The sequence below is a fragment of the Anneissia japonica genome, unplaced genomic scaffold (genome assembly GCF_011630105.1).
Source record: "Anneissia japonica isolate Jap-2015-1 unplaced genomic scaffold, ASM1163010v1 scaffold3709_len703521_cov189, whole genome shotgun sequence".
NCBI classification, from domain to species: domain Eukaryota; kingdom Metazoa; phylum Echinodermata; class Crinoidea; order Comatulida; family Comatulidae; genus Anneissia; species Anneissia japonica.
The window spans coordinates 603,239-629,132 of record NW_022694779.1 but is presented as its reverse complement, the minus strand read 5'-3'; the positions used below and the strand labels follow the sequence as shown (position 1 = coordinate 629,132).

Below are 25,894 nucleotides of genomic sequence, written 5' to 3'. Positions count from 1 at the left end.
ATAAATTAAGCTTTTGATTGATCTCACTCAGATAAGGGGTCCAAAGTTTTGGAGAGCGGTCCAAAGTCCTAAAAAAAGGTTCATGGTTGGAGCAATTGTCAAGAAAGTACCTGTACTGTACAAGCTGGGAAAGTCTTCTCCGACAAGGGGTCCTCTGATGGACTCCCCGACTGTAAATCAGAGATAAACATATGGGATTTGGCGTGGATCCAGTAAGGGCACGATTTTCCACTAAATTAAAAATTTTTATGCATACCAATGTATTGAAATAAACGCTACTCACTTATCTATTCTGAAAATGTTGCGCCCCCCCCCCCCCCATTTTAAATATCCTGGATCCGGCCCTGGTTACAATATAACTTACTTTTTGACATTTTTTCCTCAGATTTTAAGACTCATTTCTTATTTAATCATTTTTTTTTTTTTCATTTCACTGATCTACCAAAAACTAATTGTTACGTAATTTCTTTTATTATTCTTTTATTTATAGCATTTGATATTTTTTTAATTGCAGTACCCATTCCTGCTGGGATTAGGCATTGCTGTCGTCTGGACAAGTATCGTTGTGATGAGCAGGATGTACTTGGGGATGCACAGCTTACTCGTAAGAACAATTACTGAAATTTTATGTTAATCAGTTGGGACACAAACATTTTTTGTAGTTTGGTGTAAAGTCATAGTGTGCTCAGCATGGTATACTAGTCAGTTGTCAATGATTAGATAGGAAAGAGTAGCAACCATGAGTTGTTTTGATGTTAGGATGGTTGATCTATCATTAACCCACTGATTGTACAGATTGTTTTCCATTCCCTGGATTCAAATCCTGCAGTGTTGATTGAATGGAGCTGTAGCTTGTGGTTAAGATGCTTGCCTTCCAGTCCCAGGGTGCTGGGTTCAAATCCTTCAATATTGATCAAGTAGAGCTGTATTAGAACTCATCCCTTTAAATTTCTAATTATTTGGCAGATAATACATCTTTAAAGACAAGATATTGTACAGTAGGTGTATAAATGTATTAGTTTATCATCTTTTTTTCTATGCTGGTAGGTAGTACCCTCATTTTTTTGTGAAATCATTCAAGTCAAGTCCGCTTTGCTTGATATGATACTCATAGTTACATCATGATTGGACTGATAGTAGAGCCAACATTATTAATAATTTTCTTTACAAAGAATGGTAAATAAAGTTTATGAAAGATTGTAAGGATACCATTAGATTGGCAGCTATCTAGCCTATATAAACAACATCACATATTAATTTTATTCAATTTTTAAAATTAATTTTGCCATACTGTAGTTTAAAAAATTATAATTTTCATATTCATTTTTAAAATTATATAAATTTAACTGAAAATAAATTGATTACCTGTTGTTATTGTAAAGACATTTCATATCACATTTTTTTGCCATAAACAATATTTTTATTAAGAATGAAATGATTAAGTACGTATATTGAAAAAATTAAATTAATATTATTTATGCTTCAAATTCAATAACAATTTTCAATTTTTATTAAGAATGAAATGATTAAGTACGTATATTATAATTTTAATATTCATTTTTAAAATTATATAAATTTAACTGAAAATAAATTGATTACCTGTTGTTATTGTAAAGATATTTCATATCACATTTTTTCGCCATAAACAATATTTTTATTAAGAATGAAATGATTGAGTACGTATATTGAAAAAATTAAATTAATATTATTTATGTTTCAAATTCAATAAAAATTTTCCAGTAAAAATAAAAAACATTTTCAGAAAGTACTCCCAAAAATTAATGTTTGTGTAAGATTACATAACCATGCTTATTTCCTATGCATGTCAGGTTACTTGAACAATTGTTTAAAAGTAACCGCTCATTTAAACATAATTGTTTAAGGTCATATTATTTAGTTTCACTTGTATTGTATGCAAATTTAACCAACTGTGTGAAAAACATTATTCCTCCATGGTGAAAAATGACTACAAAGGTGGAGTGAACTTTGATTGACCTGAGTGGGACATCACAATAAACCCACAAGTAACTCACACCTTAGCAATGGCCTTTACATTTGAAAATAATATTTTTTTTATATTATACTGTGTGGTGTCAGAAATTTCCATGTAAATAGACTTCCCAACCTTCTTGAACTCAAAATTCATGGTTAACAAGGTTTCCACCCCCGGATTCTTGTTGATCAATTTTCTTTCATGGATATATTCTGATAGTATTTCAAGGTGTCAGCAACAACCTACTAAAGTATATGTGGGGTTTTTTTCTGCAAAGTCGAAAAAAAAAAACCTGAATGGTAAAACGACTCCATAACAACAAAAAAAATACAATACCGCCCTAACCATGCATTTCAAAAAAGCTCTACTGTGGACATCCGACTGGAGGGTGACCAATAAAAGTCAAGCATATAAATTACAAAGTTGTTTTCTTTGCACAGATTCAGTTAGTTGTTCTAGGCTAGACATGCATTCATTATGCTTTGTAAGCTCATCACACATGAACACCCAAATTATTTTCAGGCCACCACAATAAAATAGAATCTATTGTACATTGTCTTTTTGTTCGAGTATTTTTTTTTTTGGTCATTTTTTTTTTTTAGTTCTGATGAGGAGCTCTAGAAACACTTGCCTGATTGATTAATAGATCTTTTTTGTATGGGCGCCATTAGGGCCAATATATTCTACTACCTCTATTATACTGCCCTCATCTGAGCTTTCGAGATTACAAGAACTAGTTTTAATAACTCAGGAGAGAGACAAACTTTTCAGAGACCAAGTTGAGTTGAAACCTGATTGTTGATTGAAATTGTAAAGATTTGATCATCTGTATAAAGTTGTATTGTCCCTTGAAAAAAAATCATGCAAAAATGATTTTAAAACTAAACTTTCTCACCAACAAAATATTAACTTGAGCATAGAAATGTAAAATTTTAAAAATGCAAACCCTAATTTTAATTGTGAATAATGATTAAAATCATAAAAAAATAAAAAAAAAAAAAAACAGTAACCAGCGGCTATATTTCATGGAACTATACCGGTACATCTTTAATATCCAGTTTTATGGTTAATTGTGGAAAGATTTGAGTTTTATTATTTTTGGCATGAACAAATGTTTAATATACAGTATACAATACACCAAATACATTTAATGTACAGTAAATATAGCATTATTACAGTGCATTAATGTTATTAAACATTATGCTTTAGAAAACCTGACATTGCTTAATTAGATATTGCCATGACAACAATTTCCATGGAACCAGTTGCATAAGTTGAATACTTGACTTTAGCCAGGTGTACAGTAGATCAGATTCTGTTACTCTATTTTTACTTGTTCTTAAATGTATATTTGTGTGTATAGACAAAAATTTCTAATCAGGATGTCATTGTTGGTATAACAGATGCACATTATTGATGACAATGAAGTCAAATCTTTTTTTCTTTCTACTTAGGATGTAATTGTCGGCATCACAGCTGCAACTTTATTGATGACAGTCATGCTTCCTTTCCTTGATTTGATTGACAGCTTTGTATTGCATAATCAATGGGCACCATTCTTTGTACTTCTATTCGTTCTTTTAACCACTCTCTTTTTCCCGAGATCAAAGCAATGGCGCGAAACACACGCAGACACATTGAATATAACAAGTATCGCAGGCGGAATAGCAATTGGGTCTTGGATCAACAGTTTAACCGGTATGCTTATACCATACACCGGATCATTACCGTATGTACTCGCTCTACCAAGTCTTTATGTCGTTTTGGTAATTGTACTTCGGATGGTTGCTGGTATACCGCTTCTTTTGGTTTTGGATATAATTTTGACGTATTGTATACGCAACGGAATGGCTCGCGTGTTGGGTGTACCGTTAAATAAGAGCACAAAGAGGTTACCACTTATAGAGTTACCGCACCGGTTTGGAGCTTACTTCACAATGACAGTTGCTTGTGTATCTATCACACCTCTGATCTTTCAGTATTTGGGTCTCGACCCATCTGGTCCATATATGGACTTGTAAGCATTCAAGTTCTATTCCATACACGGATTTGTAAGCATTCGAACACTGTTCGATGTACGGACTTAAGCGTTCAAGTAAAGCAATCAATGACATTCATACAGTATATGACCTTTTAATTTGTAATACTGTAGATAATCTTTAAAATGTTTGAAATAATTTATTCTAAAGAAAGATAAAGTAGAACCTCTTCCTTTGGCAAACACCTATTAAGAGCAAACCACTATTAAGGGGACATTACAGCTAACGCCCATTCAAGGGATACCCCTATAAACGGACATTTAATTGGTCCCGAAGGTGTCACCTTTATAGGGGTTCTACTTTAAATTTGTGTACAAATGCTAGTCTGAGAAGCCTGTAAATACAGTTAAAAATTGACAAATTGTCAGAGTTTGATGAACTAAATATGTGTGGTAGGCTACAGAATACCAGGGAGTTGTTATAAATCCCTGAGAATACCAAGGATATGGAGATACGAACAGTATTATTTCAGCTCAGAAAGGACTATATACATGTTTATAAAGAATTCTGAGGGCATATTTGTCTTTATGTCTCAGAAAGGGGAATGAATTCTGCAGATAGTGGAGTTGATCGACTCTGGGCTGGGTCCAGGGTAGGTTTCCAGTGTCTTTTTTTTTATAGTTATTACAGTGCTGTACAGTAGATCCACTAAATACATACAGGTCTTCCCTCCAATTAAAGACCACATTTGGGACCAGAGCTCCCATTAATTAGAATAATAAAGACATTTGTTAATTTGGGACCACAGAAAAGTAGTCTTTAATTGGAGGGTTTTTAATTGGAGGAGACGACCTGTAATATTACTTAAGTATTCTTTTTTTCGTTAACCAGCATTCATGTTTTTTAGGATGTCATCACATTATTTGTGGCTAGAATCGTCTGTTTATTGTGTCGTACCTAAAATGTGTAAAAGGTTGATCACTGAAATACAGTATCAAGGTATACGGTACGCACTCTCTAAACAAAGGGGTTTATTCTCCTCTAAGTGTGCCCCAGGTCAAATATCTCTCAAGTTAATTTATCCATTACCATTTAAAAAACAACAATAAAAACTGTATGATATTAGAACTCTACAAACATACTGTACGGTACAATGTAATTCATGTTTATCTAAAGTGTTGACTCGTATGTAATTTACAATGCTAATGTTATCTAGTCTCAATTTATTGGTTGGTTCAAACACCGAATGTACAGTAATGCACTCTTGATAATTCTAGATCTGATAATAGCCTCAAGAACATGATATGCATTACTATGTTAATGTGATTCAAGTTACACTTTAGTGTGGTTTGTCTACTGGACAGAAAAATACATTATAATGGGGCAATTAATGTTATTATTCTAACTACCTGTAATTAGGTATGGAATGAATTGTATCAATTGATATTAAATTTTATGTGTTGTAATTACTCAATACCATGACTACCATTCAGTGTACGTATTAAGTTATATAATGTTATGTATAATTTAATATATTTTATTATGAGTAAAAATATAAGACTTCAGTTCTATTTAAAAGGACCAATTTCAATAGCTACAGTATGTAAACACATCTTTCTTTAAATCTTCTCAAAGCTATTTTAAAAAGCAATAACTGGTGGACAAGTTTGTTGTGGCATTATTTGTGGCATTATTTGAAGTATTATATAGTGTTGAAATATAATTATTTTGTATATTATCTCAACCGCTACTCAATCTGAGCATTAGACTCAGTGGTGGTGCTAGTGAGAATGGACTAGAGGCCCAAGTCCCCATTGGCCACAATGTTGACCAAGAAAGAATTTTTCTTCTAATTGGGCATAAAACGTGCTAAACCTTCTCAGACTCCGGAGAAAAAAAAATGTTGATATGTTGTAGAACTATTTATATACTGCAAGACAGAAAAGGCAAATTTGACGAAAAACTGTGGAACAGTGAATGAGATACAGCTTTTTGAATATTTAAAAACTGAGGAAAAAAGGTTACACCTATTTTCCCCTCCCCCCCCCCAGTCTTTTAAATATTCAAAAATCTGTACCTCATTCACCGTTCTCAAGTTTTTTGTCTGAACAACTTCTTTCTGTCTTAGAAAATCAGTTCTACAACATATCAAAAACATTTTTTCCCCTGGGGTCTGACCTTAAAATGGCCCAAAAATTGCCCAGTTTTTCTTGCAAATTCTGGTGCCATCATTTGATCATCATCATCATATTTCAAATTGGTAAATTTGTTAAATTTATAGATGTTGTTTATAACTGTACAGTATGCCAGTTCAAATTACATTTCTGTTTATATAATATGAATGGACAATAAAGAATTCCCTCCTTTCCCCTTCCCCCCCCCCCCCCAGTCTTTTAAATATTCAAAAATCTGTACCTCATTCACCGTTCTCAAGTTTTTTGTCTGAACAACTTCTTTCTGTCTTAGAAAATCAGTTCTACAACATATCAAAAACATTTTTTCCCCTGGGGTCTGACCTTAAAATGGCCCAAAAATTGCCCAGTTTTTCTTGCAAATTCTGGTGCCATCATTTGATCATCATCATCATATTTCAAATTGGTAAATTTGTTAAATTTATAGATGTTGTTTATAACTGTACAGTATGCCAGTTCAAATTACATTTCTGTTTATATAATATGAATGGACAATAAAGAATTATGACTATGCCTTATCATTATAGGCCCAGGCTATAATAAACATAACGTCATTTTAAACCAGTGATAAAACATACATTTTATTGTTTGCATAAGTCAACTTCCTGATACAAAAACAAATATGGCCACTACTTGGATCACAAAAGATTTTTTTTTGAATTAGGGATAATACATGCTAAACCTCTGAACAGCTTGAAATGCACCAGAAATTTGTCAAAATCCTAACACCATCATTGAGTAAAGCTATAATAAGATCAAGATCATTGTTAAAAATTATGAAACAATAATTTTATTTTAATTTAATGTTAAGTTCTGCTGTATTTGACCAGCAGGTTAAATTTTAAAAGTGTATGTTTTACCAGCTATAACTCAAATATGCTTGCCCTTAAAATTAGGGTTGGAGTGCAGAAAATCCAGAATTTGTTTAACGAGGGAAAACCAATTTAATATAGGTCTAGATGTAACATAATTATACAGTCATAAATTAGTATTCAATGATTTATGTTAAATATTTGTTATGAAAAATATTGTAACATTTAGTATCTGCATGCCATTTCTGTTAAAAAATAATGATGGCAGTGGCAAAACCTGGGGGATATATCCCCCTCCCTAACTTCACTCCTGGAATGGGTGCAGTACTACTGTAATACAAAAATAAGGGTTGGAGAACTCCTTTCCTCAATGTGTTAATGGACCATATACTACAATTATATTTTAAATGTTTACATTCGATTTTTTCCCTTAATTTTCCCCCTTTTTTTATTTCCGATGTTTTCAGTGTTCATACTTAAATATAAATAAAAGCTGCAAGAATTACTGTATTGTCTTGACTTGACCAATTTTTTTGAAGCTTTTTGGTGTAAACTTGTTGAATTTAAGTAAAATACTACTGAATATAATTTGTTGAATTAATACAACTGGTTGAACCATATTCATATATACTGTGTGTTTTCAGATGATAAAACAATGAAAGAAAAACAGTGATGTATCATTGAACAATTATTAATGTAGGCCCATTGTGTATCCATAAATGTATGTACCAACACGGAGTAAAAGCTTGAGGTATTTTAATTGAAAACTTCCTTGTTCTGTGATTTTCTTCGTAATTGTTATTGAAGGGTTGATGTGGCGATATGCCAGCTTACATTAAACAAACACCTGCTGTAGCACTCATACTGATTAGTTCTGTCAGAAAGGGTGATCTTTAGACTGCCACATTTAAGGGGGGAGGGGTGCCAACTTACATTAAACCAACACCTAGCACCCACACTGACTAGTTCTGCCATTAAAGGTCATCTCTAGACTGCCACATTCAATTGTGGTATGTGCACTGTAGCATATAACCAAACAGGGGTAAAGTTTTTGGTGCATTAGTATTCAAATTTTGACCCTTTCACACAAAAACATGAGGGAACTTCAACATTTACCAATTTTTCAATATTTGAACCAGGTTTTGCTGATCTCTTATCTCTATTAATTACTGCTTCAGGGAATTTTGTAAACAAGATTAACAGTGAAGCTCATTAGTTGTGGATAGTTCATAAGACTAGCACAATTAAATCAAAAACCATGTTGTAACTTCTAACATAAGCCATTGATTTTTAAAATTAAAAAGCATATCTATTATGATTTTTATCTGAAATTATAGCTAAGGTAATAAAAATGCCAAATATTTTTGAACAGGTTTTTAAAATTTTTCAGCCTGGTTTTTAAATACTATACTGGTAATTTATTGAGAAACAGCAATGCCTGCTGTGATAATGATTCTTAAGTAGAGATATTCTTCTTTGATTTTTAATTGGATTATTGAGATAAGATTCTGGCAAAAACTGGTTCACTAACCCGCCAAAATGCCCTTTTAAAGGGTTTGCTGGTAAATGGGATAGTAACAGCATGAGCATCAGAATACGGCAGTATTTGATATGATATCAGGCGCGGATCCCGTAGGAGGGCACTAAATTTTGAAATTATGCCGGTAATGGTACCGGCATTATTGCTGCAATGTTGTATTTGAAAGTGGCTGTACAGTTATACCAGCGACCTTCCAAAGGAGTGACCTTGAGTTTATAATCATGCTTTCTTATCAATCAATTATGGAAATTTCCAAAGATAACACTGGAAATAGTGGCTGAATGAGAAGGGGTGTGTGAAAATGAATTTGCCATTTCTTGGGATATCAATCTAAAATAGTTCTAAACTGCAGCCATGCCCACTAGTGTTTCCTCATTTCATTCAAGATCCGTTGAATCTGGGACTTACAGGTATGTACTGAGTCATCATCATCATAGGCTGTATGTTCTTAAGTCAACTTCCTGCTAAATAATTGAACCAAATATGGAAATTAAATACACATATGCCTGGGTTAGACGATTCCATTTTTTTTTTTTTTTTGCAAGTGCAAGTTCCAACGGAAACTTGGCTTATATTGGTTCATCCGGATAAGTATTCATGAAATAGACATAGAAATTAAATACATATATGCTGTACTTTCTTCGTATCCCAAGCACTGATCACTCAGCTAATATCCCCTATTAATATTATACATCTCCTTAAACACACACATATCTCCTCTCTACCTCACACAGAATGAATTTTCATTTGAAATGTAGTAAACAAAGTTATTCAGTATATCTTTGGTAAAATCTTCAATACAATTTCAATTGTAACTATATTACATATTTTCTACTTGAACTTTGACCCAGTTTTTGCTGATATACTGTACTTATCTAATCTGACCTGTATGTAAAAGCAGTTGTACCCTTAATTTTATCAGGCTTCTCATTGGTAGACACAAGGAGGAAATATTAAATTCCTCCATGGTAGACCAGAGAGGTACCTCCATGCATGGAGGAAATATATTAATATATTTCCTCCATGGTAGACCAAATTGTATCAAACAATAATAAAACTGGCTCCAAGGTCGGCTAGAAGAGTTGAAATTTGCAAGGTTGAATTACTGATCCAGAACGTAACAAGGAGTTTCGTATAATAATACAACAGTCAGATGCATCTGTTTTATATGGTATAAGGCAAAGGTAGTCCTGTATTCATTACTGAATATAGGGGGAATAATGTGTTTGCCCAGCGTAATAAGCCTTGACATTGTGTTGTAGGGTGGTCAGTTCCATTTCACACTGCCTTTTTAACCTCCCCAGTATATTTCAACCAGGTACCCATTTATACTTCTGGGTGGAGAGAGACAAACGCAGGCAAAGTGCCTTGTCCAAGAACACAAGCAAAATGCACAGCGAAGGTTCGAACCCTCGACCTCAAGACCAAAACATCACTGCTGTGCCAACCACTCCCGCATATCATATATATACATACATAAATAAAATATATATATATATATATATACATATACTGTATAAGTCAAATATAAAACATGACTACACATCATTATATCATATATATATATATATATATATATATATAACTGAAGTAAACTATCGCAATTATTACAAGCAGAGTGCTCAATGGTAGACCAGAGCGGATATAAATGAATAAAAAGCGAGGTTCAACAGTAGCTTTGATCTAAAAAGAACAAATATATAAGAGAGAGGCCTTTTTGTTTATATAGTCAATGCTCATATTTAAAACAAAAACAATAATAAACAAGAATAGGTTGGATTAACAGCATAAAAAGGGGTCACCTATTTACAAATTTTAAACTTCATATTGATAAATGACAATAAATAAACAAACTGTTACTGTGCTCTATATATACGTCTTTTATTCACACCAAAACCTGTCTCTTATACACATCTAGATGTGTATAAGAGACAGGAATAAGAACATGTGTTTAGACATGCATAAATTATACTGCAGAAGTAAATATTTGTGAAACAAAGTACATCACAAGTATAGTATGAAACTCTGAACTACCAGCTGTTGCAGTCAAAATTACATTCATCAATAAAACTATTTGCAGAGTAGGCCTACACAACAATGGTCCACTGCAAATTGTTATAAATAGCAGAGCTATAAAGTTTTTTTAAATGCTATCTACCTTTATTACATGCTGAAAAGTTTGCTCAACTGCTACGCTTATGAATATTTCTGTTTATGGAACGTTCTGGAGAGACAAACTATACAATTGACCAATCAAAAAACAGGTCATTCTACCAACACTCACGCAGTTGTCTTGCCGCACCTTTAGCAACAATATCCAACGGCAGGGGCATAGCAGAACGATCCACATTAACAACCGAAATCTGGCTCTAAAGACCATCTCACCAATCTCAGTCAGTCTACATAGTGACAAATGAAACTTTTAATTTTTTTTTTCCATATATATTTGATCTGGTATTATCTCTCTCCACTGTCGCTACTTTTTGATTCAGGGGAATCAAATATTTTCAATGGATCGATGTTCAACTTTTCCCACGGATTGAAATTTATCAGACGGCAGATCCCAATGGAAAACAAACCTGGAAAAAATATGGAGAAAAACATTTTTGGTAAATCATATTTACTTTTGAGAGATCATTAAAATATTCTTTTAATATAGGTTAAAAAACATAATGGTATGTTTCTGAATCATGTTAAAAAATGACTGGAAATTGAAAAATCGCAAAAATAAAAAGCTACGAAATATTTCAAATTGAAAAATCTCGAAAATAAAGGGCCGCGAAAATGAAGGGCTTTACAGTAGCCATGTTAACATATCAATGTTAATTTAAGTGAAATGAAATTATAAACCACAGGCCATTTTACCACTAAGCTACCACCAGACTCTACATTTGTATCATTCAAACATTAAACTCACATGCAGTGGCAACAACAGAGGGCACTCTACTAAGTCTAGGATACTTAGCGGTCTGGTGTCGTTTCTTTCCAACATACGCTATATATATACCAGTTAATATGGCTCCACCAGCTCCTACTAATCTACATTCTAAGCATTCATCAACATCTAAATTGTTGAAACTTTCGAGTCGTTCAGCAAGGTCCTTCTTACTTTTCTCAAGAACTTTACCAAGATCGCTCATGTTTTAATCTGTTGAAAAAAAACCACAAAAATCAAACAGTTACTAGTACATTATTAATATATAGAAGTAAAAAAAAATAATATTGAAAATAAAGTAAATATTTATCTAAAAAGAACAAATATATAAGAGAGAGGCCTTTTTGTTTATATAGTCAATGCTCATATTTAAAACAAAAACAATAATAAACAAGAATAGGTTGGATTTACAGCATAAAAAGGGGTCACCTATTTACAAATTTTAAACTTCATATTGATAAATGACAATAAATAAACAAACTGTTACTGTGCTCTTTATATACGTCTTTTATTCACACCAAAACCATGCAAGCAAGTTGAGTGACTGGCAAACAGGTCACGTGAACTCACTGATGCTGACCTCAGGTCAAATCAACATTTATAAACATTATCACATACTACTACAGTAAAGTTTGATATTATTATATTATAGAGTAGTAGAAAACGCCTAAATATTTTCTGCAAAATTTGCATGGAAATTGGCCCATACTTTTGCGATGTGCGGACAGAGGCCTAACGTTTTGCATGAGGGAGGGATATATATTCCTGTTCGGACTAGGGCCTATAGGCCTCATCAGCTGGGCCTAGGCCCTACCTAACGTTTATCTGGCATTTTAGCCCAGAGCTAGCTCCCTACCAGTACTCTAGGACATAGGCCTACACTACTTATAGTATATTCTAGGCCTAGCCTAGCTAGGCAACCTGGACATAGGCCAGCACTCCTCCCTATCCCAAATAAGTAGGCCTCGACTAGGCTAGCCAAGGAGTCATTGCACGTCTGCACTTTTTCCTTGAGGAAGGGGAGCGGCTAAAGGACTAGTAGTAGGCCTAGCTAGGAGAACTTTGCTTTCACACCCACCACTTTGCCACCTGGCCGCCATGCGCATGTGTTTGTTTTTAAAAACGCCCTCTATTGGCTCATTGTTTCTTGGGACGAACAAACACACTAGGAAAATTTTACATAAATTAAAATACGAAAGAAGAGGATGAGGATGTTATGATAAAAAAAAAGTAGGTGATGGATGTTGTGGTAATGTGATTTAAGGTATTGATTTTCTATATTTAACGCTTTTGCAACATTATGTGTTATTATTTAGCATCTGAAAACTGTTTAAATTCAGAAAAGAGTAGGCCTACTTTTGTATTAATTGATTGATGGTGATGAACATGATCATCATCGTTGTTGTTGTGTGTCATACTTGCTTGATGGGGGATCAAAACAGATATATACGATCGATGACATGTAGGCTCTGTAAAATAGCCTCGGCGTTATAATGATGAATGTAGAATCTGGATAGGCCTAGCTTAATCATGAAAAATTCAGGGTAAGTAGAACGACAAAATATTTAATAATATTTTAGGTTTTAACTTTTTTCATGTTAACCAAGTTAAAAACATTATTGTGTCCAGAAAATATATGCATCATTCATAAATTCTTTAAATTGTTAGACCTAGCTAGTATGGTATATAGTTTTAATGAAAGTCAAACCATGGTTTGTCTTTTACAAACAATGGTTTGTCATTTTTACAAACCATGGTTTGTCCTTTTATCAAAGAAGAAACGTGGTTTGTCTTAAACCATGTTTAGTCTTCCGTGTGTCGGACTGTGCCCTGTAAGTTTCTGTGCATGTAAGAATGTTGTTGAGTTCTCATTGTTGTCCAGATTGTCGGACGCAATCTGCCCAAAATCTACATTTTGAAGAATAATCACGATTGAGTGAATCCCTCTAAGGTTACATTGTTGTGCAAATCGAAAGCTCCCTTGTCTCATATACACAGTGACACAGTGACTGAAAACGATGGACACACTATTCATACATTTATGCAAAATTTGATTTTAAATGTTACAAGCCCATTCTTTTTTTCAGTTAAAGAGATATTTATTGGCCTTTTTCGAAACATGGACTAAGGAAGACCGTCCCCCTTCCCCACCAATCCAGCCAAGGGCCAGGATTAGTACCACCCCAAAAAAGCAACAAGAAGTAACATTAATAAAAATTTCAGTCCATCCATTTTCTTTTGGCTGCGTATAATTGTTCCGAGGTGTTGATTGGTGGAGCTGGCTTGAATTTAGCCTTAACTCGGTATTCTTAAAACGAACTTTAGTCGCAGTTCGAGTTAAAAATTACTTCATTTCGTATTCTTAAAACAAACTTCGACTAGCCTGTCTCTTATACACATCTAGATGTGTATAAGAGACAGATATATATACCAGTTAATATGGCTCCACCAGCTCCTACTAATCTACATTCTAAGCATTCATCAACATCTAAATTGTTGAAACTTTCGAGTCGTTCAGCAAGGTCCTTCTTACTTTTCTCAAGAACTTTACCAAGATCGCTCATGTTTTAATCTGTTGAAAAAAAACCACAAAAATCAAACAGTTACTAGTACATTATTAATATATAGAAGTAAAAAAAAATAATATTGAAAATAAAGTAAATATTTATCTAAAAAGAACAAATATATAAGAGAGAGGCCTTTTTGTTTATATAGTCAATGCTCATATTTAAAACAAAAACAATAATAAACAAGAATAGGTTGGATTTACAGCATAAAAAGGGGTCACCTATTTACAAATTTTAAAGGGGGGGGGGGTCGACCGCACCCATCGACCCCCCCCCCACGGTACGTCCCTGATTGGTTTGTCATTTTTACAAACCATGGTTTGTCCTTTTATCAAAGACGAAAGGTGATTTGTCTTAAACCATGTTTAGTCTTCCGTGTGTCGGACTGCGCCCTGTAAGTTTCTGTGCATGTAAGAATGTTGTTGAGTTCTCATTGTTGTCCAGATTGTAGGACGCAATCTGCCCAAAATCTACATTTTGCAGAACAGTCACGATTTAGTGAATCCCTTCTAGGGTTACATTGTTGGGCCAATCGAAAGCTCCCTTGTCTCATATACACAGTGACTGAAAACGATGGACACACTATTCATACATTTATGCAAAATTTGATTTTAAATGTTACAAGCCCATTCTTTTTTTCAGTTAAAGAGATATTTATCGGCCTTTTTCGAAAAACATGGACTAAGGAAGACCAGTGGCCCTTCCCCACCAATCCAGCCAAGGGCCATGATTAGTACCACCCCAAAAAAGCAACAAGAAATAACAGTAATAAAAATTTCAGTCCATCCATTTTCTTTTGGCTATGTATAATTGTTCCGAGGTGTTGATTGGTGGAGCTGGCTTGAATTTAGCCTTAACTCAGTATTCTTAAAACGAACTTTAGTCGCAGTTCGAGTTAAGCTTGATATATCCTCGTGTTAAACAAAAGAGACATCAAGTTCAGCTTCTAAAAGGAGAAATTAACATGTTTCTTCCAGCCACATGCGATAGTTCCTGATTTGCACGAAATCCTCTCGCGCTGCGGTCACGTAGCTTCGCCATAACAACAACAAAGATGGCGCCGCCCTCGCTCGGGCTCAACTATAACAGTTCTCCAAAGAAAGCAAATTTTCAGTGACTGTTCAAATTCTCTATCGTGATATGTTAACAACTAATATAGTTATTATTATACAAAAATTATTTAAGTGAATGATGATCTATTATGAATTATGAGGAAATACGTTTTTGAACCACAGACGGCAGCTTAATATTCATCCGCATCTCTAAAATTTCGTCTGCTATTAAAAATAGCTCTTTTCATTGGTTAGTTTGATAGTTGTTGCTTGCCAGTCATCTTCAGTTGAACTAAAACTAGAACTTGATTTAGTCGTAGTTAAAACTTCGACTACATTGTTTGTGAATACAAATTGAGGTTGAAGTTGAAACTAGCACTAAATGAAGTTCTATTTCGAATTTCGACTAAAGTTTGTTTGAAGAATACGGGCGTTAAACTTCTTGCTATAATTAAATGCACTACGCCATGTCGGAAGGATATACATGGTGTTTTCTTTTTTGTGTACCGGACATTACATAATTTTTTCTTTCTTTACAGATTTTGGCAATTTTTGTGGTGCTAAAATACAAACAATATAGAAGAGAATGTTGCTATGAAATATTTCAACAGTGATTTTAAAATTTGCATTGGTGCTATTAAACAACAGTCATGTCAACAAAATCCGAACAATGTAAGTATTGTAGATATTGTGCCTCAGTTATAAAAACAGAACTCTATTGAAACATGGGGAGTAATGATGATTAGTAGAACAGCAGTTAGTCGATGCTCATGCATTTTTTAACCATAATGCTTTGAAAACAACATTAAATTTTCATTTATGCTACTGTATCAATGAGATTGCTTACTCCAGTACATTCAGGCCTCTAATATAAAAGCTTTAATCTAATACCCTTTTTACACTGCAAGAAAAACTCCGGACACAACCCGGGATTTGCAATACCCTAACTAGAAACTTGTGAGTTTTGGTTATAGTGTAAATGGCAACAAAATATGACTCGGGCCGGGGTTTGATATGCGGAACGCATTCAGCATTGGACAACACTAGAGTTGCCAGTGTAAACAACACCGAATTCGATATGTCTGTATAGACAAAATTGCTGATTTAATTTGCATAATTTAAAAATTCTTCCGATACATTGCTTCAGTATTGAAAATAATTGCGGCTCCATAACGACTCGACCGAAATCATGATCACCATGGAAACAAAAGTTGAGAGCCGTATTTTAACCAGCGTTCATTGCCGGTGTAAAATGGGTGCAACTCAAGATCAACCCGGACATTTCTTTTGATGTCAATAGAAATGCATCCAGTGTCTTTGATGTCTACTCTGATCTTGAGTAAAATGGGTATTATTCACCATGCAGATAGCAATTTAATTGTACAACTGTAAATTTATAATTTTTCAAATTTATTGTACAGTCATTCTAGTACAAATTAAAACATTTTGGCCATGCAAGATTTAAATGTGTACTGTAGATTTTGTTTACACACAATACTGGCCTTTTCATCTGACATTGGTCTAGTTAATCCAGACTTTTAGTTTTAAAAACAATTAATTTATGAATCCATGCATTTTTTTTTATGCTTTGTTTCTCGATAGTCTCAAACAAGATCCGTAACTTGACTGATTATCAAAACCGTGTCATCAACAATGCAGTGCCAAAACCAAATGGAACAGATATTGCTAATACCCTTAAGTATTTTTCCCATACACTTGGCAAGTAAGTTACATTCAGAAGGGTGTAAATATTTTGAAATAAAATTTGCTTTTATTTTAATTCCCATTTATAAATAACTATTCCTTTCTTGTTGACATGTTCATAATTCACATTGTGGCAATAAAAAAACAAACATATTCTTGTGCTTGACTATAAATTGTAATTTTTTATTTTTTTATTTTCCAGCATTTTACAGAATGCGGCAGAAGAATGCAGCTCTGTGAAGCATATACCACCACGACGTCGTGTGAACGCAAGACTTTCTAATTATCCGAGCCTCGACTACAACCAATTCTACGAAACATTAGTTGGACTTATAGATATCGTGGAGAAGATAGAGTTTGGCCAATATGGTATGTACAGTATATGATATTGAGGCAAAGCATATTGAATCTGTAGAAGAGGTTACCGGTATGCTAATGTAATTATGCAGGATGATGCATAAATCAGATGTTGGTACTCAAGAGATCTATGTTCATATAGCCATGTTTACATTAATATTGATAATGTTTATTCTCTATCTCATTATATCATAGAGTAGCAAGTCTTTTCTTTACCTTTCATTTAATATTGAAATATTAAAATAATTCTCACACAAATTTTAATACCTCTTGCTATTTTTGTGTATATTATTATTTTATAGATGCAATGAAAGTCTGTGATTTTTGATGTACCTGTTTCCTTATTTTACTATTTTTTATTATTTTTATTTTATTATTATTATATATTATTATATTTTTATCATTATTATATATCAAAAATTATTTTCTACATTAATATTTTTTTGAACTTGAGATTAAACCAGTGTTTCTATCACCACAGCTTATACAACCATAGCTTTGTTAAATATGACTTTCATTCATTTGTACTCCAGTGCTTGGAAATGCTATCATATCACTATTTGGAACCATCATGTGGTTTGTGGATCCAGAAACCGTTGATACTATTCCACATACCGTAGCATCCACGCTGGCGATCTTCCCGCAGGACCTACAAAAGACGACCGTGAACCTACTAACAAGCCAATTGATACCAGTAGCCTTGAGTACGTAACATTCACAGTTTTATTTATGAAAGTTCATTTATATCTAAACTTTTACTTATTAAATGTGATTCAATTTTGTTTTTACTTTTTTACTTAATCTTTACTATTATCATTAATTTCTTTTACCTTAATTATTTAAACAAAATTTTTGATTTCAGCTGAAGTGCAGAATATTGGCGAGGAAAACTACGCTAACATGTCAATGGTAACTGTTATCATGCTGGTGTTGGAACATTGTAAGCATCCTGGTGAGTTTTAGTGGTCATTATTTTATATATTGTATGTATATATATAAAGATTAGTTTTGGCCTTCCTGTTTACTTGTTTAGGCTGTTTATTCTAATCCCACCTAGCCTAGCCTATTGTTTCTAATCATGCTTGCATGAAATTCTCACTTTATACTTTCTACATATTATTACTAAGATGTGTATAAGAGACAGGTGTAATCATGTAAGCTATAGCCTCAAATTTTTAATCATTTTTTTTCTTGGTGGCCTAAGCTTAAGTGTCTTTGAAACTATATAGAAATCCTTTCAACTTATTGGTGATGGAAAATTTTTTTTTTAAATAGTTTTTGCAAAATTTTGCACATTTTGATATTCTTAAACTTGGCACTTTTGTTTTCCAGCTCTCCAAGCTAAAACAATTGAGTGTATCATGACGTACAAGAAAGATGTGTTTAAGGTAAAAGTCACTTATTGCGTATACAACTCAATTTTCTAAAGCTGGTTTTACACTAGGTGAATTTACTTGCGCGAATCGAAAGTGTTTGTTTCCTGAGATCTGATTGGTTGTGCATTTTTTTGCTTCGCAAAAGTATATACAGTTCAAACTACTGATTTCGCTGAAGCAAAAAACTCCCTATAGAAATGTGAATGTGCATGTTCATAAAACGACGCTTTCGATTTGTGTGAATAAATTCGCTTAGTGTAAAACTGGTTTAATCCTCACAATGAGACAGACTGTGTAGAGAAATTATGGGCGTATGTTTGGTGAAAGGGATTGCTCGTTGTTTGGCATATCTTGGCCATTGTGTCTAAAGTTGAATAAAGAAAACTGAAGTAATGTTTAAAAAAAATCTTTAGGCTCTTTGAAGTCGGTCATACATTTATCTTTAAATAATATGGTGAGCTGTACTAGTCTTAACAGTAATCAAACAATAAGAAAATGGTAGCACTTTATAGACTAGTTGAAATATGTATAGTCAAAAGGTCTGAAACAAAAGGCAAGAATATAAACAATAGAGGTATTAACATAACAATGAAATCATTCCCTGTAGTGGGCAAGAAAGCCTAGTCTTTGTTTAAACCCAAGTTAACACAGTCAAGTTGCTTAATTATTTTCTGTTCACAAATTTCCCTATCTAGATTGTTCTTAAAATTACCCTTCTTAACTACATTTATCTTTAATTACCTTAGTGTAGTAAAGCCCCTTTCCCCATAATTCATAGTTTTGTTTAGGAAGGGGAGTACGTCTGTATGTGTTTGTGAATGTTGTGGTGCTTGTGGCGAATACTAACAACTCATGATGGTTTCTGAAGAAATAAATGGTTAAATCTGGAATCTTTAATTTAAAATGAACATTTTTTTTTTTCTTTCTATAGGACATGATGTGCACTATAGCCCACGGCCCATCCAAGGCAAGAGCGCACGCTGCCAATCTGCTGTTCTATTACTGGCCCTCTCTCGCCCCCAGCAGAGTTGACCCCAGAGAGTTACCAAACACAGGTACCTTATAATTCATGAATATTCTATAGGATCTGATAATGTATTGTTAATATTGTTTAGATATATATATATCTGTATTGAAATAAAAAAGAACAAAAAGATTTGAACTACAAATATTTTGCTCATCAATAAACAAATGTATTATTAAACATTATGGTTTCTATGTTCTATAAACCCTTAGATTAAACAATAATTGTTTCTTTTGTTTAATTTTTATTTAAACATATTACTATTTATCTCCAGCTGCTTGGGAACCAATCGTGTGTCAAAGGAAAGACTGCTTGATACCTACCAACAATGCTGCCCTCAAGGTAAATTATTAATCTCTAATTTTTTTTGGTGTATTTTCAATTACATTTTTCACGTGTTTGAATTGCATAGAGACCCATAGAGCTATTAAACAACTAGAGTGCTGACAAGATGGCGGAGCAATGCAGAGTTGTGTATGTGTACCATCCAAAATGGCTGCCGTAGGAAAGCGCCTCCTTCAGGCTTAGTATACATATTATTACTATAAATAAGCCCACATTATTTCATTAATGATAATTAGTATTGATAATGACAAATTATTGAACTGTCTTAGCTAAAAAAGATGCCAAGTAGGATCTTATTCAAATATTTAAAAAAAAAAATTAAAATCGTTTACATTACACCCATACACCGCAACGCTTCGAATTCGAACATAACGGTAACCAGCTGTACTGAATGTTCTGTGTAAATTGAGGGTGCCATTGAAAATGATAGTGCTAAGGCATAATTTGATTGGCTGAATCTATGGCAGCCATCTTGGATGGTACACACACACAGTTCTGCGTATTTCGAACATCGAATGCATTGCTGTTAGCGCTCTAGTATTCTTATTATACCTCTATGTAGAGACCACAGTAATTTGCACATTATAACCTGTAACCTTTAATCTCCAAATCCAGACTCTGTTGTATGTAATGCTCATTGTGTTTAATTAATTATTTATTTTTAAGATGTGTATGGACTTTGGAGTGGCTGGTAAATACAGCAATAACCCTGCACCCCCAGTGTACCTGTGTTCAGACTGCTGTGAATTGGTTACAAGGTAAGGCACAGAAATATCTTAAATGAATGTGTGTGGAAGGATACATATTTGTGGGGAGGAAAACGTACCGTATACAGTATACTCACGTATAAGACGAGGTGTAAACTAGCAAATTACGATCGAAAAACAGGGGTTCGTCTAATGCACACGACATACAAGTATTAGATTTTTTAAATCATGTTCGTTTTATGTGCAGATCGTCCATAACGTGTAAATTTACTACTGTAATTAACCTACTTAATGTTAGTATGGAATGAACGTTAGTATGAATGATTTTGGTTAACATTTTAAAAAGCCCATTAAATTTTATTATTTTGAAGATTAGCCCTACATTTGGCACCGTTTTTAGCCATTAGCCAGGTTGATGCAGTATCAAGGGGTCATCTTATACGCCTGACATACAAAAATTGCCCAGAAATCTTCACAAACTCAGGGATCGCCTCATATGCGAGTATGTACGGTACATGGGTTTGTGGGGAAAAGACATGTTTTGGTGTGTATTTGTGAAAGGAGTTTTATGTGTATTTGTGTTTACTGAGATTTATTTAAAAGATTAGACCTGTTTTTGAAATAAATATGGTGTCTGTCGAAATGTTTAAAAAATGTTATTTAATTGAAGGGAAACCCACAAGCCACTTGTTCCAGTCCTAGGTCCAAGAGAAGTTATTTCTAAAGAATGTGAAAATAAGGTGAGACTAGTATTAGGCTGAATGTTGATAAAAATGATAATAATAAAAATTAGTTCAGAAATAACAAGTGATCTAGGAAGACTGCATGTCGTTGTTGCGGTTCCATTATTAGTTGCATGTTGCCAAGTTTATTTGTCCATGATTTAAAGTGAACTTAAAATCTGTCGTAGCAGAAATTCTGACCAATGAGAAACAAGCTAACAACCCTATGCTTATTCAATGTAGCTATAATTTGATTACTTTTATCAGTCATGATGATCTGTTTCATTGTTTTAAATCTAAACTGAACATTATTTGTACTCTCGTCAATCGTGTACTGCATCACAGATAATAATAATAATGTTGATGTTAAAAATGATGATGACAGTGTTCATAAAGATTACTGATGACAACTATGGTGATGGTGCTGTTAGTAATGATGATTACCGTAAATGCTTGAATAAGTGCCACCCTCGAATAAGTGGCGCACCAAACATGATTTTTTTCTCTAAGCGCTGCTCTGGATTAAGCGCGGTGGGGCTTAATCGAGATTATATATTTAACACTGTGTGTAATGAAACTCTTTGAGAAACAAGGTTTTAAATACAATGTATACAGGGTTAAAATAAAAATAAATAAGGCAATGAAGACACAAGCATTTCTTTATAGACGTTTATTTATGATGACGTAGACCTATGGTAGGCCTACTGAACTACAGGAATATGTGAGATAGTTAACATGAGAAAGGGTATGGAAAGCGCCACTCCATTATTTTTTTCTAAGCGCTGCTCTAGAATTAGTGTCGCACTGAAGCCTCCAAAAAGTTTACAATCGCCGTGGCGCTTATTCAAGCATTTACGGTAGGCCAATAATAATTGGGTGATGATGGTGATAGTGGTGATGATAAGGATAGTGATGATTGTGATGATGATAGTGATAAAGATAATGTTAATGATGTTGCCTTATGTAACTAACGAGTGGTTTCTAATTATCACCAGAATTGTCAGTCAACAGACCGAGCGGTCACATTTGTATGTTTTTCACCGGCTTGTACAAGTCTACACAGTCATCGTCCAATGAGCTACTGCAAAGCTTGTTTCTCCTATAATCACAAAGAGGCTGTCAATCACATCTTCCAGGAGTTCCCAGAAGATCCCTGGGCAAGGGAAAAGGAGATGCAGTCCTATTTCACAGAGGCCATTGTCAGGTTAGTCCAGTTTTGATGATCAATCAATTAATCAGTTAACCAATCAACAAGGATTATATAGCACCAATATACATTACAGAATGCAATGCTCAGTGGCGGCGGCACTTTGACATTGGTATATACTCAAAGTGCACTTAATGAGATTACTATGGTGAGCGGTTCGGCGCACCAGTTGCAGTTCTGCTCAACGTTGAGGTCTGATGTTCAATCCCTTGCTGTCTATTTCACTTGTGTTCTTAGGCAGGGCACTTTATCTACAGTGTCTCTGTCTTCCCATTAGTACAAGTGGGCACCTGCTAGGTTCAAACATAAAATGCACTGATTACAGCTGCAACTTTATGGAATTCTACCCAGGGACCCGAGTATGTGTTGCATATGTGCTTGATCCAATGACCTGGGGTAATAATGTTAAATTTATAGCAGTCACTGCAATATGCACTATATAAGTTGACCATTATTAACGAACTGTAATGATGATGATGGAGATATGCTGATGAGGAAAATAATGACAGAGAAGATGTTCATGAAGATAATTATAAAGGGGAGGATGATTGTGATTATACTGGATGAAAAGTTCAAAGAGCCAACATCGTGTTGTCCGTTGTACACTATAGTAAATTTGCATTTCATCCTTTCATCTGAAACACAAGGAGAGAAATGGTGGATTCATGCTCAGTAGTCACCAGTTTGAAAAATAATTCAAAGGCTTAGAGCACACAGTGGTCCGGCTGAGCTAAGCAGCTCTCTGAAAATAATATATTCTAATTAATGGTTGTTGATTTTAACAGATTGTTAATTTCCCTCTTTTTTTTTTCTTTTTTTTTAGTCTTTTGAAGGAAGCACAACCAGTTGAAGAAGAATTAAAAGCAAGTGGAAATTCCGAGAATGCCCATGAGGAGAAGTACACGCACACGCATGATAACGACGTGCACGAGTCCAAGTTGAATCTTGATGATCCACGCATGCTTAGCCGCTTTGGGATTTGGCTTTTAGTTGAAAAATGTCAACCAAGTGAGAAAGCAGATGGAGAGGTCATAGGTCGACTGTTAAACATGCTGTTTCAGTGGTATTTTTATACATCAAAAGTTCCAGATGATGGTAAACTTTTTTAATGTATATTCGTAATATTAATATTGCAATACCACTGAGTATTATGCTTTATTCATGCTGTTGCATTTGTCTAGATAATGGTTATATTAAGAAGCATTTATATAATGCCTTTACAAAGATATATTCAAAGTGCTGTACATTAAAACTCATTTTTACAAAGATAAGAGCTAAGTGGAATAAAAAATCAGTCAATAAAAATGGCAAATATAAATTATTACATCAATAAAATTTCCTACAAATATGCCATGTTAACGATAAAATAGCAACAATAAAACAACACAAATGCATAAGAAAGATTTAAAAATTATGAACCATTAAAACCCATTTTTACAAAAATAGAAGCCAAGTACAATAAAATATCTCTCAATAAAATAAAATCTGTCAAATACAAATAACTACAGTACATCAATAAAATTTCCTACAAATAATGCCATAAAAGCGATAAAGTAGCAACAATAGAACATCACAAGTGTATAAGAATGATTTAAAAATTATGAATTGGCGAAGTATAGATAAAAATGCAATTATAAAAACTACTCTTTAGGGAAAAGATGTGTTTTTATAAGTGTTTTAAAAGATTGCTCATCTCGTTTTATTCAGGTTATTTTTTCTGATAATAGTAATATTTATATTATTAAGAATATTCATAGGGATCAATTTCAGACCTGATTTATTAAATAAATATAATTTTAATGCTTTAATATGTTTTCCTTATACTTTTAGATGTTGGAAACTGTGTTGAGAAATTGAAGCAAGATGTAAGATGTTTTACTTAACTTAATACAAAATTGAATTTGAATGATTACAGTTTTACTATGACAGATGGTTTCATTGCTAATATTTTACGCTTTTCAACTTCTTTCATATTGTATTACTTTTCAGTATGTTTCTGGTTGGTTATCAAATGTTCGCTCCAACTGTTTCAATGTGTTTGTTTCTTGCTTATTACCTCAACCACCTCAGTATGCAAGAGTCGGAGGTCACTGGTTAGTAAAATTTATCAATCATAAAGATATACTGTATTATTAAAATAGGATGAGACGAGAATCATAAATTTACAAAAATCAACATTTTAGAAATTCAGTTTTATTATTCAATTAAACAATCGTTTCTAATTAATTATTCATGATTTTAATGAATATTCATGGATCTTCCAGGGACACTCTGTGCAGCAAAACTACTGAGATCGAACAAGGACTACAGGTCATCTTTAGTTTGACACTCTACAATTGTGTCACATTTGAGGTATGTCAATGTGTTAATAATATGATGGATAGATAATACGTATGAATGTATAAATGAATAGATATAATATTTCAAGATGTTGCTACCTTGTTTCTCCAGGTTTGGGACAGCATCATGCCACTCTGGATGGAAGCCATCCACAAGAACATCAGTTATGATGATCTGTCTCAACTTCAGGAGATCTTGTGCAAGTTGTTCTCCACTGACATCCCTCTACCCTTCAGCAATGATAAGGTATTCCACTTCATCTCCGTCAACTTCAAAGGACCGAGTACTGCTCAGATGTTTCAGTCTCTGCAATGGCTTCAGGTATGCTGATTTCATTTTTTGTCTTATTTAAAGCGAGAATAATCTGTCCAGTTAAGACATTGGTGGTGTTGTGTCTCTGGTAAGACTTGGACTGTTGAGATGCAGTTCGTCCTACAGCAAATCCTAGCTATTCTAGAAGCCCAAGAACTTGAGACTTTTCTGCCCTTGTGTGGCCAAGGGTCTTTGCTGCCCAGGTGTGGCCAAGTTTCTTTGATGCCCATGTATGGCCAAGGGTCTTTGCTGCCCATGTGTGGCCAAGGGTCTTTGCTGCCCATGTGTGGCGAAGGGTCTTTGCTGCCCATGTGTGGCCAAGGGTCATTGCTGACCATGTATGGCCAGTGGTATTTGCTGCCCATGTGTGTCTAAGGGTCTTTGCTCCCCATGTGTGGCCAAGGGTCTGCTGCCCATGTGTGGTAAATGTCTTTGCTGCTCATTTGTGGCTAAGGGTGTTTGATGCCCATGAGTGGCCAATGGAATTTGCTGTCCATGTGTGGCCAATGGTCTTTGCTGTCCATGTGTGGCTAAGGATCTTTGCTGCCCATGTGTGGCCAAGGGTCTTTGCTGTCCATGTGTGACCAGGGGTCTTTGCTGCTCATGTGTGGCCAAGGGTCTTTGCTACCCATGTGTGGAATTGTGTCTTAGCTGCTCATGTGTGACTAAGGGTCTTTGCTGCCCATGTGTGGCCAATGGTCTTTGCTGTCCATGTGTGGCCAATGGTCTT

General features: G+C 34.1%; 3 protein-coding genes across 5 annotated transcripts in view; 2 read left to right on the top strand and 1 right to left on the bottom strand.

The window, feature by feature from the left end:
- Positions 1–514: 514 nt before the first annotated feature.
- Positions 515–5,663, top strand: LOC117101305 (sphingosine-1-phosphate phosphatase 2-like; the record flags this gene model as incomplete). Its single annotated transcript, XM_033241272.1, is given in 2 exon segments — positions 515–604; positions 3,448–5,663. Coding segments are annotated over 2 exon segments (657 nt in total), but the record flags the coding sequence as incomplete, so codon positions are not given.
- Positions 5,664–10,456: 4,793 nt separating this feature from the next.
- Positions 10,457–12,509, bottom strand: LOC117101304. 3 transcript variants are annotated; one of them, XM_033241268.1, is made up of 3 exons: positions 12,373–12,509; positions 11,434–11,664; positions 10,457–11,095 (listed from the first exon to the last, which is right to left on the bottom strand). In XM_033241268.1, exons 2-3 carry the CDS (start codon positions 11,654–11,656, stop codon positions 10,974–10,976), a joined length of 345 nt encoding a protein of 114 aa, XP_033097159.1. In that variant the 5' UTR covers positions 11,657–11,664; positions 12,373–12,509; the 3' UTR covers positions 10,457–10,973. The 3 variants fall into 3 exon arrangements, with proteins under 3 accessions (XP_033097159.1, XP_033097162.1, XP_033097161.1); XM_033241271.1 differs by having other exon boundaries at positions 12,445–12,468; XM_033241270.1 differs by lacking the exon at positions 12,373–12,509 and adding an exon at positions 12,343–12,366.
- Positions 12,510–12,620: 111 nt separating this feature from the next.
- LOC117101319 (protein unc-79 homolog) overlaps positions 12,621–25,894 on the top strand; it is a 38,270-nt gene continuing 24,996 nt past the window's right edge. Inside the window, exons 1-17 of the mRNA XM_033241285.1 lie at positions 12,621–12,715; positions 15,610–15,742; positions 16,673–16,793; positions 16,977–17,143; positions 17,665–17,835; positions 17,994–18,083; positions 18,464–18,519; positions 19,439–19,562; positions 19,806–19,873; positions 20,543–20,634; positions 21,254–21,323; positions 22,301–22,509; positions 23,336–23,607; positions 24,343–24,377; positions 24,502–24,605; positions 24,777–24,864; positions 24,964–25,173. Coding sequence (XP_033097176.1) covers positions 15,721–15,742; positions 16,673–16,793; positions 16,977–17,143; positions 17,665–17,835; positions 17,994–18,083; positions 18,464–18,519; positions 19,439–19,562; positions 19,806–19,873; positions 20,543–20,634; positions 21,254–21,323; positions 22,301–22,509; positions 23,336–23,607; positions 24,343–24,377; positions 24,502–24,605; positions 24,777–24,864; positions 24,964–25,173 — 1,899 coding nt within the window. The 5' untranslated portion in view covers positions 12,621–12,715; positions 15,610–15,720. The remainder of the gene's footprint in view (positions 12,716–15,609; positions 15,743–16,672; positions 16,794–16,976; positions 17,144–17,664; positions 17,836–17,993; positions 18,084–18,463; positions 18,520–19,438; positions 19,563–19,805; positions 19,874–20,542; positions 20,635–21,253; positions 21,324–22,300; positions 22,510–23,335; positions 23,608–24,342; positions 24,378–24,501; positions 24,606–24,776; positions 24,865–24,963; positions 25,174–25,894) is intronic.